At 50.0% G+C, this 13,299-nt stretch overlaps 1 protein-coding gene across 7 annotated transcripts in view; it reads right to left on the bottom strand.

The window, feature by feature from the left end:
* GAS7 (growth arrest specific 7) overlaps positions 1-13,299 on the bottom strand; it is a 206,138-nt gene that overhangs the window by 41,217 nt on the left and 151,622 nt on the right. For 6 of the 7 annotated variants that reach the window (XM_024565191.4, XM_045199096.3, XM_045199094.2 and 3 more), the window contains exon 3: positions 11,710-11,790. In XM_024565191.4, coding sequence (XP_024420959.1) covers positions 11,710-11,790 — 81 coding nt within the window. Of the gene's footprint in view, positions 1-2,580; positions 2,923-11,709; positions 11,791-13,299 lie in introns of those variants that run through there. The other variant, XM_045199097.3, reaches the window with a different exon arrangement.

Raw genomic sequence — 13,299 nt, 5'->3', positions numbered from 1 at the left:
AGTCTCTTTCTCTGGAGTCAGGAGGCCCTGCCAGCCCCTTCCTGTAATTCCCCCTGACAAACCTCTCTGAGGCCCTCTGTACCCTCTCTGCCCTGTGCTGTATGGCCATAACAGAAAGAGGACTCTGTTTACTGGTTTCCATGACAACTGGCTTTGACAATTAATAGCCTGGTGATAATAGGACATCCTTCTTGAGTCGGTTTTCCCAAGGTTAAGGAAGGAAAAAAAATTCAAGGCTCTAAAATTCTTCCTCTGTGACATTCACTCATGCTTCCAGTGTGAGCTAACAGAGTGGCTGGCGGCACAGCCGACCTGCAGCCGCCACCGTCTGTCTCTGCCCTCCCCGAGGTCAGGGCCGTGCATTCTCAGTTCCCAAAGGTGGTGCTGCTGCTCTCAGGGTACAGCGGTGAGCTCAGGAGTGGCTCCTTCTCAATGAGCCTCCGCTTCCTATCCATAAAATGGGGTAAGTCTACCCAGTCGCCAAACCTACCTTTGTTGGGATGAAAATCAAATGAGACAGTACTTGCAAAATGGGTCTGTAAATTCTAAAGGACTTCCTGAAAAAGGGTGTGGGTGGGGAGAGGGAGGTTTCCTGCCCTGTTCCTGAATCTAGTCACCTCGAACCCCACGACTGCATGATCCCTGGAGACCAAGAAAGCCTGCTGGAGGAAGGGCCACAACGCAGATTCTTTGCAGGTTGGACTGGCGAGAGATGAACAAACCAATGTCCAGATGGCAGCTGCGTGACAAGAGCTCCGCCGTGTGGCAGGAAGCAGAGGGGAGAACGACTGGAAGTCAGCAACCCCTACTCGTCTGGAGTGGCTAGGGTGGGAGGCAGGCAATGGGGTGACGAAGGCTACCCATGGAGATCCTTCCTCATTCTGGGGGTGCCCCCACCTCCACTTCTTGCAGTGAACACTCCATGGGCACCTGGGGACAGAGCCATACTCAGCAGAACCCTGCAGGCAGCTGGGCTGCTCCCTGACCTGGGAGGTTGGCCTCACACTCTAAAGACGGTGAGCACAGGGTTGGCCCCCAGGGCAGTGGCTTGGGAAGCAACAAGAAATAAATCAACCCCACGTGAGCAGCCACAGTCCTGTTTTAACTTGCCTCTCAGGCAGCTGGTCAAATGCTGACACCACCCAGGAGTCCCCCAGGTAAATAGGGGACCAGGATTCCATGAGCTTCAGAGAATGCCATGCCCGGTGGGGGGTGGGGGGTGTGGGAAGGGCAATCTACTCACACTGGCATAAGCTATGGCACCAAGGACATTAGACTGACATTAAACACAGCCTCAGCTGAAGGCAAAACATTCGAGAGATGTCCCCTATCAAGCAGCACAGCACTGAAAGGGAAAGAACACCAAGGCTGGAAAAACCTAAGGAGAACAGTAGGAAAGCTTCACGCACCGCGTTCAGACTGGGGCTCATTAGAAGACAGAAGTGAGGATGTGGAAAATCTCGGTAATTTAATTTAAAGTGCTCATTGAATCAGATGTATGAAACACAATACCCTGCAAACAAAGATACTATCTGTTGTCAAGAAGCCATGGAACATTAGGAAGAAAAAGTTGGGCATATTTAAACCACAAATAAAGTATCAATAAATTGCAAAAGGCATAGAGAACACAAGCCACGTTCTTTGAGCAGAAATAAAAGTAGATATTAATAATAAAAGAACAAATACACAATACCCCATCCCCCCAACTCCCTCATGCTGAGAAATTTAAGAAAATACCCTGTCAAATCATCTCAGGTCAAAGAGAAATTTAAAACAATAATTATACAATATTTAGAAGATAATGAGAAAGAACATAGCAAAAACAAATGGGACAAAGCCTAAATTATATTTGGAGGGAAATCTATAGCCTTAATTATTTTGTTACCAAAGCCAAGGACAAATAAAAATAAATGAACTAAACATTTGATTTTAAAACTTAGAAAAAATTCAAAAGCCAATGGAACAAAGCAAAGGAAAACACGAGAGAGAAGTATAAGATGGCACTGGGAGTCCATGAGCTAGGAGACAGGACAACACTGACCCCCTGGCTGGGTCTGTGTGTGTTTGGTTGGCGGGTGGGGGGTGGGGGGAGGGTGCAGAACGGTCACAACGCTACACAAGGCAGATCAGCCTGTGTAATTTGAGACTGAAAGAGAACACAAATGCTCAGATTGGGAATTAGAAAGAAAACATAAGCATAACCAACCTTGTAGAGACTTTGTTTTAGTGCAGGAACATATAATTTATAGTCTATGCTAATAAATACAAAACCTTCCATAAGATTCAAATCATCAAAAATGGCTTTAAAGGACACTAGGAAACACCCAAATGAGTAAGACCTTTGGAAAATGACCCGCCTCCGAAAGGCCCTGGACCCAGAGGGTCAGATGCGCAAACGCATGCAAACTCTCAGCACAGAGACTCCTGGGCACAACCGGCACCACAGTACAGAGACAGGCGGTGAGTTTCCCAGCTCATCACCCAGGGCCCACACTGCCCTGATCCTGAAATCTGTCCACGACAGCAGAAACAGAACCCCCACTCGGTGTGACCACGGCAACAAAACACGGACGTTCTTACCCGAGCAGGCCTTGGCTGGGAATCAGTCACTGCCTCTGATGGGGTGGGATCCCAGTAAACCAAGGCTGCCCCCGGCTCTGCCCTGCTGACCTCTCCGTACGCCCTCCACAGCACCTCAGGTGCACCCTCAGCCCACAGCTCCCTTCCTCCTGCACCCAGTGTCCCCAGGCTGCTGGCTTGCGCTGGCGGCAGCCAGGAGCTGTCTAGCGCAGGGCATTCTGCCCCTAATCCATGCTCTTGTTCTTGCTTGAGCTCTGGGCTGTCAGCTGTTGGCTAATTACTGCTCATGTCAAAACAATTACTGGGAAAGAAAAAATAATTTTCCATTCAACCATTTCTCCCCACACAGCGGCTACCCTCTGACGCCCTGTCTTGCTGCATTTCACTCAGTGGCACATTCAGAAAAGTGATCAGTGGGGACTGGGACAGTCAGGGATCACCCAAATGCCCTCCTCATTGGCATGCCCAGTCCTGCAGGCTCCCAGCTTATCAAGGGTTACCACGAGACAAAACTAGCGAGGCCAGAGTGGGTGTTTTGGAGGCCTGCAGCTTTCGGGGGGTGGGGGATAAGATAAAATAGATCAAAGATCACTCGTAACCATAAGGGACATAATTGAGTTTGGGATACAAGAAAAAAATGTAAAATGCCAAATTAGCTGTTTTTAAGATAAGAAAAGGGAACAAGAAGCTCTATCTAGTAACTTTAGTAACTTCAGATACAAATGTAAGCACATACAAGCAAGTGTTTGATTCCTCTTTGTGGGCAGTTACACAGAACCACCGAGAGAGCCTGGGGATGTGTAACGAGAGGAAGGGGCAGATGTTTGGGTAGAAGGGAGAAGAAGGAGGTCTTCAGGGGTGGAAGAAGAGGGAAGTGGTTAAAAGCAAAAAAGACACACAGGACGGGTTGTTAAGAGACACATGAAGTAAGAGAGAACGGCCAGCGACTTCTGCTGCCCAGGATTCTCCGTCCCAAGGGCTCGATGGACCAGCACTGCCCAGCCCTGCCCTCTAAGCCCCTGCTCCTTAAAGATACCCAAAGAGTAGATGTGCTTTTCCAAGCAAGAAAATCATCCCCAGACATGCCTCTCTTCCCTCCTTCACGTCTGACTGAATCTCCCGTATCTCTGGAATAAACACAGGAACTTCTTTCCCAAGGTTATGACCCCAGGGTACCCAGAGGCCTTGTTCCTGAAATCTCTTCCCTGCCACCCTCCCTCCCATCACATGTTCAACACTGTGGAGTAGACCATTTCCCTGCGGGGACACGTCACCCCGATTCTGCGGGATGTTTATTATGATGATAAGCAGTGAAGGTAAAAGGTCCAAAGAATTTGGGACAAATGCCCCTACTATTCAGATTTAAACTGTCTTGTTTACAGGAAGCCTTTTAGAACATGCGGTGTTCTCTGTGAATGTCCGATGAGGCCACCGTTGGCATTAGTCCTACACTTAGAGGGACACAGGGTCTGTTTTGGGCAGAATACCCAGAATACCATGGCACCCACTTTGGGAATCGTGACGGCAGCTGTCGGAGGCAGGTTTGGAAGTCAGGCAAACACAGTGGTCAGCTGTGTGCTCACATCCCTGCTGACTCTGTCCCTGCATCCCCCACAGCCACCATCGCACCCACTAAGGCTTGGAAGTCGCTCTTCTAGCATCATGTTCACCTTCCCAGGGGTGTTCAGCATCCAGCCTGGCCTGTTTAGAGAAGCAGTTTTATATTTATAGCCTTCTGGTCTGGAAACTTCTGTCTGGCCACCTGGTCCCCACTGTCTCCCCTGTTTGTCTAAGACGTAAACTGCATTCCCCACAACAGAACTCACAATACATCTATTTGTCCCTGTGGTTGTGGGTGGTTAATACCTGGGGCTTTTCCCCAGGCCCTCAAAGATTAAACTGGCCTTTGTGAGGTCCCCTGGGCCTTGGAGATGAGAACAGTTTCTAAAGGAACATGCATGCCCCTTCCAACAGGGGGAGCCATGGCCCTCCCTGAAGCCAGCATCGATGGGCCTGCGGGCCTCGCAGCTTGCTGACTCTGGAATGAGGACCTGGATTGGCTCCTGTGTGGGAGAGGACAGGTGTCTGGGGCTTCCTGACCTAGAGAAGAAAGTGTGGCACTAGTGCAGTCCTGGTTTTGGGGACCTTTCCTCAGAGGTCCTCTGCTCAGGAGAGGTGCTCTCTCTGTTTGCATGCACTCCTGCCGGCTCCACAGATGCAAAGGCAGGCTCTCCCTGGTCCCCTTTGACCTGGCTTCTCTGGCATTGCAGGAGGCGGGCTGCTTACCTGAGGATGATCCCTCCTCAGTGTGCTCAAGCACCAAGACTGGGCAAAGTCAGAACCTGAACCCAGGTTTCCTGATGACCCCCTGCCCCCAAGGGAAACTCAGTAAAGGATTTCCTCCATCTTAAATACACACACACAAGTGCAAGTTCAATGCACATCCCTGGCCCAGAAGCTCAGAAAGGAATTCACTCTCCACACCTGCCCAGACTGAAGAGGTAGCTGCTAGCCACAGGTGGCTACTTAAATTCTAAAAAATTAAATAAACCCTGGCTTGGTGGCTCAGTTTGTTAGAGCATCGTCCCATACACCAAAAGACCATGGGTTTGATTCCCATTTAGGGCACAGACCTGGGCTGCAGGCTCGACCCCCAGTCGTGGTGCACACAGGAGGCAACTGAACTCTCTCTCTCTCTCTCTCTCTCTCTCTCACTTTCTTTCTCTCCCTCCCTTCCCCTCTCCCTAAAATCAATAAACATATCCTTGGGTGAGGATAAAAAAAATTAAATAAAAACTAAATGCAATGTGGTACCAAGATTAGATCCTAGAAAAGAAAAAGAACAATCCTGGAAAAATTGGTGAAACCAAATAAAATCTAGTTTCGTTAACAGTAATGTACAACGTTCCTTTCTTAGTTTTGACAAATGTACCATGGTTACGTGAGACGGTAGCATTAGGGGGAACTGAGTAAAGGATATACAAGAATTCTCTGTACTGTCTTCACAATGCTTCTGTAACTCTAAAATTATTCCCAAATAAAGAAGGTATTAAGTTAAACTAAATTAAAAATGCAGTTCCTCGGTAACACTGGTCACGTTTCCAGTACCCATTAACTGCCTGGCCCAGTGGCTGCCACTTCATACCGTTCAGACCCAGAACATCCCTGTCACCACAGACGGTTCTGCCAGACACACTGCTGCACACGGCTATCGCTTCTCCCCAGCGACTCACGTGGGAAACGCCCAGAACCTCATTTTCTTTCCCTCTGCCTGCTACTATTTCTCCCTCTCAAATCAGCATACTAAACCAGCCCAAAGATGACTTTTAACATTTGCAGTGGTTACCTAATAGCACCTTAGGTATTTTGTTTGGGTTTAAACGTTACTTGTGTGGACTTCACCCAGAAGGGCCGGCATTAACTGTCTCCAGCCAAGGCTAATGAAAAAACACAGCTCCCACAGCTCCAGTGATAAAGGATGCCAGAGGGAACATCCCCGGCCCAGCAGCCCAGCAGCCCAGCAGCCCAGCAGCCCAGCGTGGACCCTACTAGAACACTCCATTCAGAGAGTGGAATCCAATTTGTGGGAGCTCTGGGCGAGTTCTCAGCCCTCTCCCCAGCCGGCAACTGGCATGGATGTGCTTCCCAAACCCTGCCTGTAGGTGGCCCTCTCCAGAAGCTCATGAAGCTACAACTCAGAAGTAAAACCTCCCCCACAGCCTTCTTCACCAACCCTCTCCCCAACCCAAAACACCCTGACACCAAGTCCAGGAAGGGGAGGGTGTCTCAGTTTGGTTGGGCTAACTTGTGGTTCTCACGGACATTTTTCCTACCCTGATTTTCCAAGTTCTTCAAGAGTGACCCTATCAGATATCCATGGTCAATAAATGTGGTTGAGTTTTCCACATCACCCTCGCCCCCTCCCAAACTACCCTGCAGGTAAGTGCCCCAACGCCCATCACAGCCAACCAAGAGCAGTCTTGACCGAGCCCCAGGCTGCCCGGCTGCTTCAGGGAGGCAGCTTCTCCTGAAGACAAGACATCTCCACTGAACTTTGCTTTTACCAGCACACGGACCCACGTTCAGAATGAAATCCCAACACCTTCTTCTGTTGGCTGCTTTCTGTTATCAAACACGCCAAGATCAGGCCTGCCCCAGGGCCGTTGCACTAGCTGTCCCCCCGCCCAGCACATTTCACCACCCCCCACACCTACTCGTCTCACTGTCTTCAAAGCTTCCCCTGTGCTCTCCCTTCCTCCCCAGCACCTTCCCCTTCCCCGACTCTGCAGGCCCTCAGCCCTGTTCTCACTCCTCGCACTGGAAATACAAGGAAATCCTGGCATATTTTGTGTGCACTTCTTTGTCCATCGCCCCCACCAGATGGAGGTTCCTGGGGGTGGGGACCACACAGGTCTGGCTTGTCTGTGGCTACCTCCCCAGGACAGAGAACAGCACCTGGCACATTGTTTTAATGAAAAGGTTTGAAACGCCTTCACTGCTGCTTGCGAAGCACGAGCCGAACAAAAGCGGCCAGGACCCAGGGCCCTGAGTGGCCTCCAGGAGAGGGGTCAGTGACCTCAGACCCACGAGGATGGGTCAGCTCCCTTTGTAAGCAACTTCCTGTTCTCACTGAGACTCTTTCTCTCCCCACAATGAAATTCAATCTTCTGAAAGCTGCTTGTGAAACGGAATGAGAGAATAGCCGCAAAAAACCCAGTGCTCCCCGTAGAGAGAAAACCAACATGGCAATTACTTTATTCTTGTTATGACGTTTAGGTTAAAAACAACTAGGGAAGATGTCAAAACATCCTGGATCCTGGCGGGTCTTCTTCCCTTCTAACCCAGAGAGTGGATGGAGAGCTGGCGTGTGCTCGTGCCCTGGGGTGGAGAGCAGAGAGCGAGGCCAATGACAGGCTCGGAGGGACCCTCCTCTGGGCTCTTTGTTTGTGAGCTGGCAGAGTGAAGCCTGGCGAGGAGACGCGTGGTGCCTGAGGCCCCAGTCTAACAAGTTGTAACTTCCAAATCTAAGACGGCACTGATGGAGAGGCACCCTTATTTCTAAGCACACCCAGAAAGAAGAAAAAGATGCTTCTAATTAAACCGGGATACACCACGGACTGCAGGGTGCACCTGACTTCCAAGATCGGGGGGGGGGGGGGGGGGGGGCAAAAGTAGGTTTACAGTTGTTCATATGGAAAATAATACAATAACTAATTAAATTCTGTGTTTCACGTGCTCACAACTGTAAACCTACTTTTGCCCACCCCTGCATTCAAATGTAGAGGGGGCAGGAAACGAAAGGTGGGTCTCAGAACCAAAGAACGGCATTCTGTATGTTCTGTGCTGCTCCTCACTTCCACGGCCGTGGTCTGTGCCCCAGTGACCCTTGAGCGGTGCCAACCTGGCGTTCTGAGTTGCCTTAGAACCTGGCCTCTCCACCCTGGCACTGCAGACACTGGGGCTCGATAATGCCTGGAGGAAGGCGTGGGGGCTGTGCTGTCCTTGGTGCTGCAGGACGTTAGTGGCACCCCTGGCCTCCATCCGCTGGATGCCTGCAGCACTTCCCCTGAATGGTGGCTACCAGAGATGACGGACATTGTCAAATGTCCCCTGGTAGGCCGAATCCCCCCAGAGTTGAGAACCACTGCACTAGAGAAGTTTAACAAGCATGCACAGGGGTCCCCTCACCGCAGTTTTATTTCCACGGTTTCAGTTACCCGTGGTCAACCACAATCCAAAAACACTAAATGGAAAATTCCAGAAATAAACAATTCATCATTTTAAATTGCTTGACTTCCTGAGTATCATGACGAGCTCTTGCCCCGTCCTGCTCCGGGGACCCTCCCTCTGTGCAGCGTCTCCACGCCCCTTAGTCACTTAGTAGCCCCCTCGGTTGTCAGATCAGTGTGGAGGCGTCGCAGTGCTCATGTTCAAGGAGCCCGTATTTTCCTTGACGATGCCACATTCCTGTAACTTTTACAACAGTAGATTGTTATAACTGTTCTATGTTATTCTTAGGTTTTGTTGTTGATCTCTGACCATGCCTAATTTACAAATTAAACTATCATAGTATCTACAGGGCTTGGTACTATATGCGATTTCAGGCATTCACTAGGGGTCTTGGAACATGTATCTTTCACGGGCATGGTGGGGGGACCACTGGATGTATACTGCAAACCAACAAAGGGACAGAGGCACCAAGTTAGGCGGGCATCTCCTTTCAAGCCTTCTCTGAGCCTTCAGAATGTTGATGTGCACGGCGAACCTCCAAAGGGGAGTAAAGCAGGTTTCCGGCCACAGTGGACTGCAAGCCCACCCGCGCCAGTTCCCATCGCTGACCCTGACCCTCTCCACCCCCCTCCCCACCTTTATCGGCCACACCTGAAGCCCCAGCACCCAGCTCAGTGCTAGGCAGACAGGGTCCTAGGTGCTTGTCTGTGAAGGCAGGCATGTGTCACACCCAGGCCTCAGGCCAGGGGGTCTGAGCCAGCGCCTCCCAGCCCTAGTTCTGGGGAACAAAAGACACAAACAGTGGGAAGGGGACAGGACGCTGCCTGGGGAGACCAGGCTTTAGAGAGGTGGTGGCTGCCACGCAGAGGACGAGCTCCCTGGCCAGCCTCACCAGCACAGCAGGCTGTGGCAGTTCACACCTGTCATCGCTCCACGCCCAAGCCTCCTCTGCCCATGTCCCCATCCTGTCCTGTTCCAGGGACCACTCTGGCTGGAAGAGACAGCTGGGTTTCTTCCTCCTGTCGGGCTGGCCTGGAGCCAGCTAGGACAGAGGGCCACACCTCACATTACTCACACTGGCATTCTCTTATTAAAGCGCGCGCGCGCGCACACACACACACACACACAGAGTCAAAATAGAAGGCAGTGTGCCCGGGACTGCCTGTTGTCAAACAACAGGGAGGACAGGACGGGTCTGTTTCTGGGGACTTGATCTGGTCACTGCCAGTGCAGCACTTCCCTGGTGCCTAAGGAACCTGCCGGAAATGCCCCATTTCCCTGCCCCACTGGGCAATTCCTTTAAAAAGTCTGTTTTTAAGTTTAAAAACTCTGTTTTTAAGTTTAAAAACCTATATATATATATATGTATATATATATATATATATATTTTTTTTTTAAGTAAAGCCTAGCTGAACTTTCCATGGGAACCTCCATTCATCCTCCCTCCTGTGTCTCAGCTGATCCTCCAGAGGTAGGTCTGTCCCTCAATTCAGTTTTGAGTTCTGCTCGGGCGACCTTCATATCCCTAAACATGTCCTTTGATCACACTTTGGTTTCTTTATGCATCAGTGGTGGAGAATGTCTAAAACAGTGGCACCCAAACTTTTGGCTCTAGGGACTGGTTTCGTGGAAGACAATTTTTCCACATACCGGGGGCAGAGGTGGCTTTATAGCCAGCCTGACACCAGATGCAGCTTAATTGTCACTGGCCACTCACTGATAGGGTTTTGATATGAGCCTGCAAGCAACTGACTTATTGTGGTCTCTGTGCAGTCAAACCTCTCTGCTAACGATAATCTGTATTCGCAGCCATTCCCCAGCGCTGGCATCACTGCCTCAGCTCCACCTCAGATCATCAGGCATTAGACCCTCACAAGGAGCACGCAACCTAGATCCCTTGTATATGCAGATCACAGCGCAGTTTGTGCTCCTGTGAGAATCTAATGCCTCCCTGATGTGACAGGAGGTGCGGCTCAGACGGTAATGTGAGTGTCGGGGAGCGGCTGCAAATACAGATGAAGCTTCGCTTGCCCACTCATCCACTGCTCACCTCCTGCTGTGTGGCCTCGTACCTAACAGAGCATGGACCAGAACTGGTCCATTGCCCAGGGGTTGGGGACCCCTGGTCTAAAAGACTCCTACTCTGTAGGTGGGGGTCTGGCCCACTTTCGCTGCATCCACCTTCCCTTCCCTTCCCTTGATACAGGATTTCAGATTCTAGTTAGTTTTTATTTTTGATTTATTTTTATTATTTTAGCTCTTCCTTTGACGACCCAAGATGAGTCAGATACGCTATTAACTCTCTGATGACTTTGCATTCCACGAAGTTTAAGGAGGCTCTCAGCTCCCCTCTGTCCCTCACCCCTGCCTCCGTGAGCTGAGGATGTCACTGCTGCTTCTGCCCCTCCTTCCTGCATGCCACCCGCTCTATCCAGCTACAAACATCTGTACATGTTCAAAGTTACCAACATTTAAATTCCAAGGTACACCCATAATCATCCTAGTTGACACCTAAAGTGGAAAACCAACAAATGGAGTTAAAAACCATGACTGTGGAGACGTCTATGAATTTACTCACACTGAGGCTAAGCTCTGTCTGGGGACTGAGGGTTCCATAAAGGATTCCCTAAAGGAAAAGTAGAGGTCAAATCCCCACCCTCAGGAAGCGTGTAGTCTACTGCGGAGAATGACTCTCTGAGGGCAAAGAATTAGCACACTGCTGGGATTCAGTCATTAGGTGAGGGAGCTGAATTGAGTGGTCAAGGAAGGCTTCTTGGAGGACGTGACATTTAAAACAAGACGTAAACCACAAGAAGTCAGAAGCTGTTTTCGCCACTGGTGTGACATACAACTGATCTCCTGGGGTCTCAGAACCCAATGTCTCCTGAGAGTAACAAACATCTCGCCTATTACAGGAATATCTATCTCACCCCCCTCCCAATGATACCTCTTCTGATGGACTCATACCCTCACAAGGAATCCCATTTCCCTTCCAGAATGTTCTGCTTGAAGGCTGCCCTAGAAAAATTTGCCTCCCTTTAATTTCTACTCCTTGTGGCCTTTGGGAACCATGTGGAGCAGTCGTGTCCCTGCTTCAGGCTCCTGCACTGGCAGAGAGGTAAGAGTTCTGATGTCTCACCTCACCCAGCAGACTCTTCTCCCTAAGCACCTGAGCGGGAGTGAGGGTGAGCTAGCAGGTTGCTGCCGGCACTACCAGGGCAATACTACTGGGAGGGGCAATGGGCTTATGGGGCCTCCTACCCCTCCAGGCCCCTCCTGGGTTGGGTTCATAAGATCACCAGCCAGGTTTCAGACCCCAGGCTCCACAGTCTCGACTCTTCCAGTGAAGGTGGGTGTGCAGCACCCCCCAGCTGCCCCAAAGCGGTAGGTGAACAGTACCTGTTGGAGGCAGAGAGCTCCTATGAGTGCCAGGGCTGGCTGGGATCCCAGGAGAACTGCTGGGGCGCTCCCAGGTGGTTTCTGGTCAAAGAAAAAAACAAGATCACGTTCAGAATTCCATAAGGTAGAAGCTCCAAGGGTCACAGAGCAGAACTAGGTGATCAGAGCTGGAAAAAATAGTCTTGGCCAGTTTCCTCCCTCCCTAAACCCAGGAACTAGGAGCTCTTTCTGCTCCCACACCCTCCTCAACTCCCATGGCAGAACTTCTCCCTGCTGGGGGCCCTTCTGCATGCAGCAGGGACCAGAAAGAGGTGGCCTTCCAACTGGGACCCCCAAACCCTTCCCCAGTGCCCCTCCCTCCCTCTCATGGGCTGCTGACTCATGGATGTCCTGGAGCCCTTCTGTCTCTGGTCCTGGAATTCTCACTGCCAACTGGCCATTTCTCCCTGGATGCCACTGTCACTGCAAACTCCAAGGCACAGAGGAAAGAGCCCTGGCCCGGGGGGTCTGTACACAGACGTGGCCCTCTGCCAAAGGCGGTGATCTCCACAGTTCGTTCCATATCTTGTTTGAATCACAACTGCTGCATCTGACTGGTCCCCTCTTCCGGTGCCCAGCTACCTGATCCAGCCCAAAGGAAAGCTCATACTGCAGCTATAGTGCTGTCCCCCGAACACAGCTTTACCCATCTCACCACTATGAACAGACTTTCTCATAAAATTATCTAGTGATGAAAATAATACTTTCTTATCATGTAACATTGGGTGCCACAGGAAGCACAAGAAGAAAAGTAGTCTCACCCACAATCCCGCAACTTGGAAGTCATCACTACTAACACTTTGGTATCTACATGTCGACTTGTTTTATACACACACACACACACACACACACACATTTAAAAGAGAACAAGATCATACTGTATGTTCTTTTCATACATAGACTTTTGTGAGTATCTTTCCAAAATCATTAAAGGTGCTGGATAATAGAGGAAAGAATCCATTAACAGCAGAAGATCTTGAGCTAGACTGCCTGGGTTTGAATCCCAGCTCTACCTCTTACCACCAGTGTACCCCTGTCCAAGTGCCCTCTGTGCCTCAGTTTCCCCCTCTGTAAATGAGATCGATACCATTGTCTACCCAAGGCAGTCATTGTCTTTAGGCCAAATGCCCATATACAAGTACTTAGCATAAAGTTATTTTTAAAGTTAGCCCAATGTATGAATATAACATTAATCAAATAATTCTAATATTTGTCTCAAATATTTAAAATGAAAACTGGCAAAACTTTTTCAATGGCTTCACTCAATTAGGATCAAAACAACTGGGGTTTTGCCTCAGCTCTGCCTCTCATCTGCTGTGCAGCCCGGGGCAAGACACTCTCCCTCTCTGGTCCTCCAATTCTTAATCCAAAAAGAAGGGGTTGGGATAATTGGTCTTTTAGGCCTCAATACTCCTGTCCTGCAGCTTTGATGGATGATCTTAAAATTTTCCAAACCATTGTTTGGGTTTAAGGAGCTTATGGCTCTAGGAGTTGGGTGGTAATATGGACCCTTTCCCTTCCCCATTCCCTTTCTCAAGGGAAAGAAAACAG

This window comes from Desmodus rotundus, chromosome 9 (genome assembly GCF_022682495.2).
Source record: "Desmodus rotundus isolate HL8 chromosome 9, HLdesRot8A.1, whole genome shotgun sequence".
In the NCBI taxonomy this organism is placed as follows: domain Eukaryota; kingdom Metazoa; phylum Chordata; class Mammalia; order Chiroptera; family Phyllostomidae; genus Desmodus; species Desmodus rotundus.
Note: the sequence above shows the minus strand (reverse complement) of the source record. Positions and strands in the feature narration are given on the sequence as shown.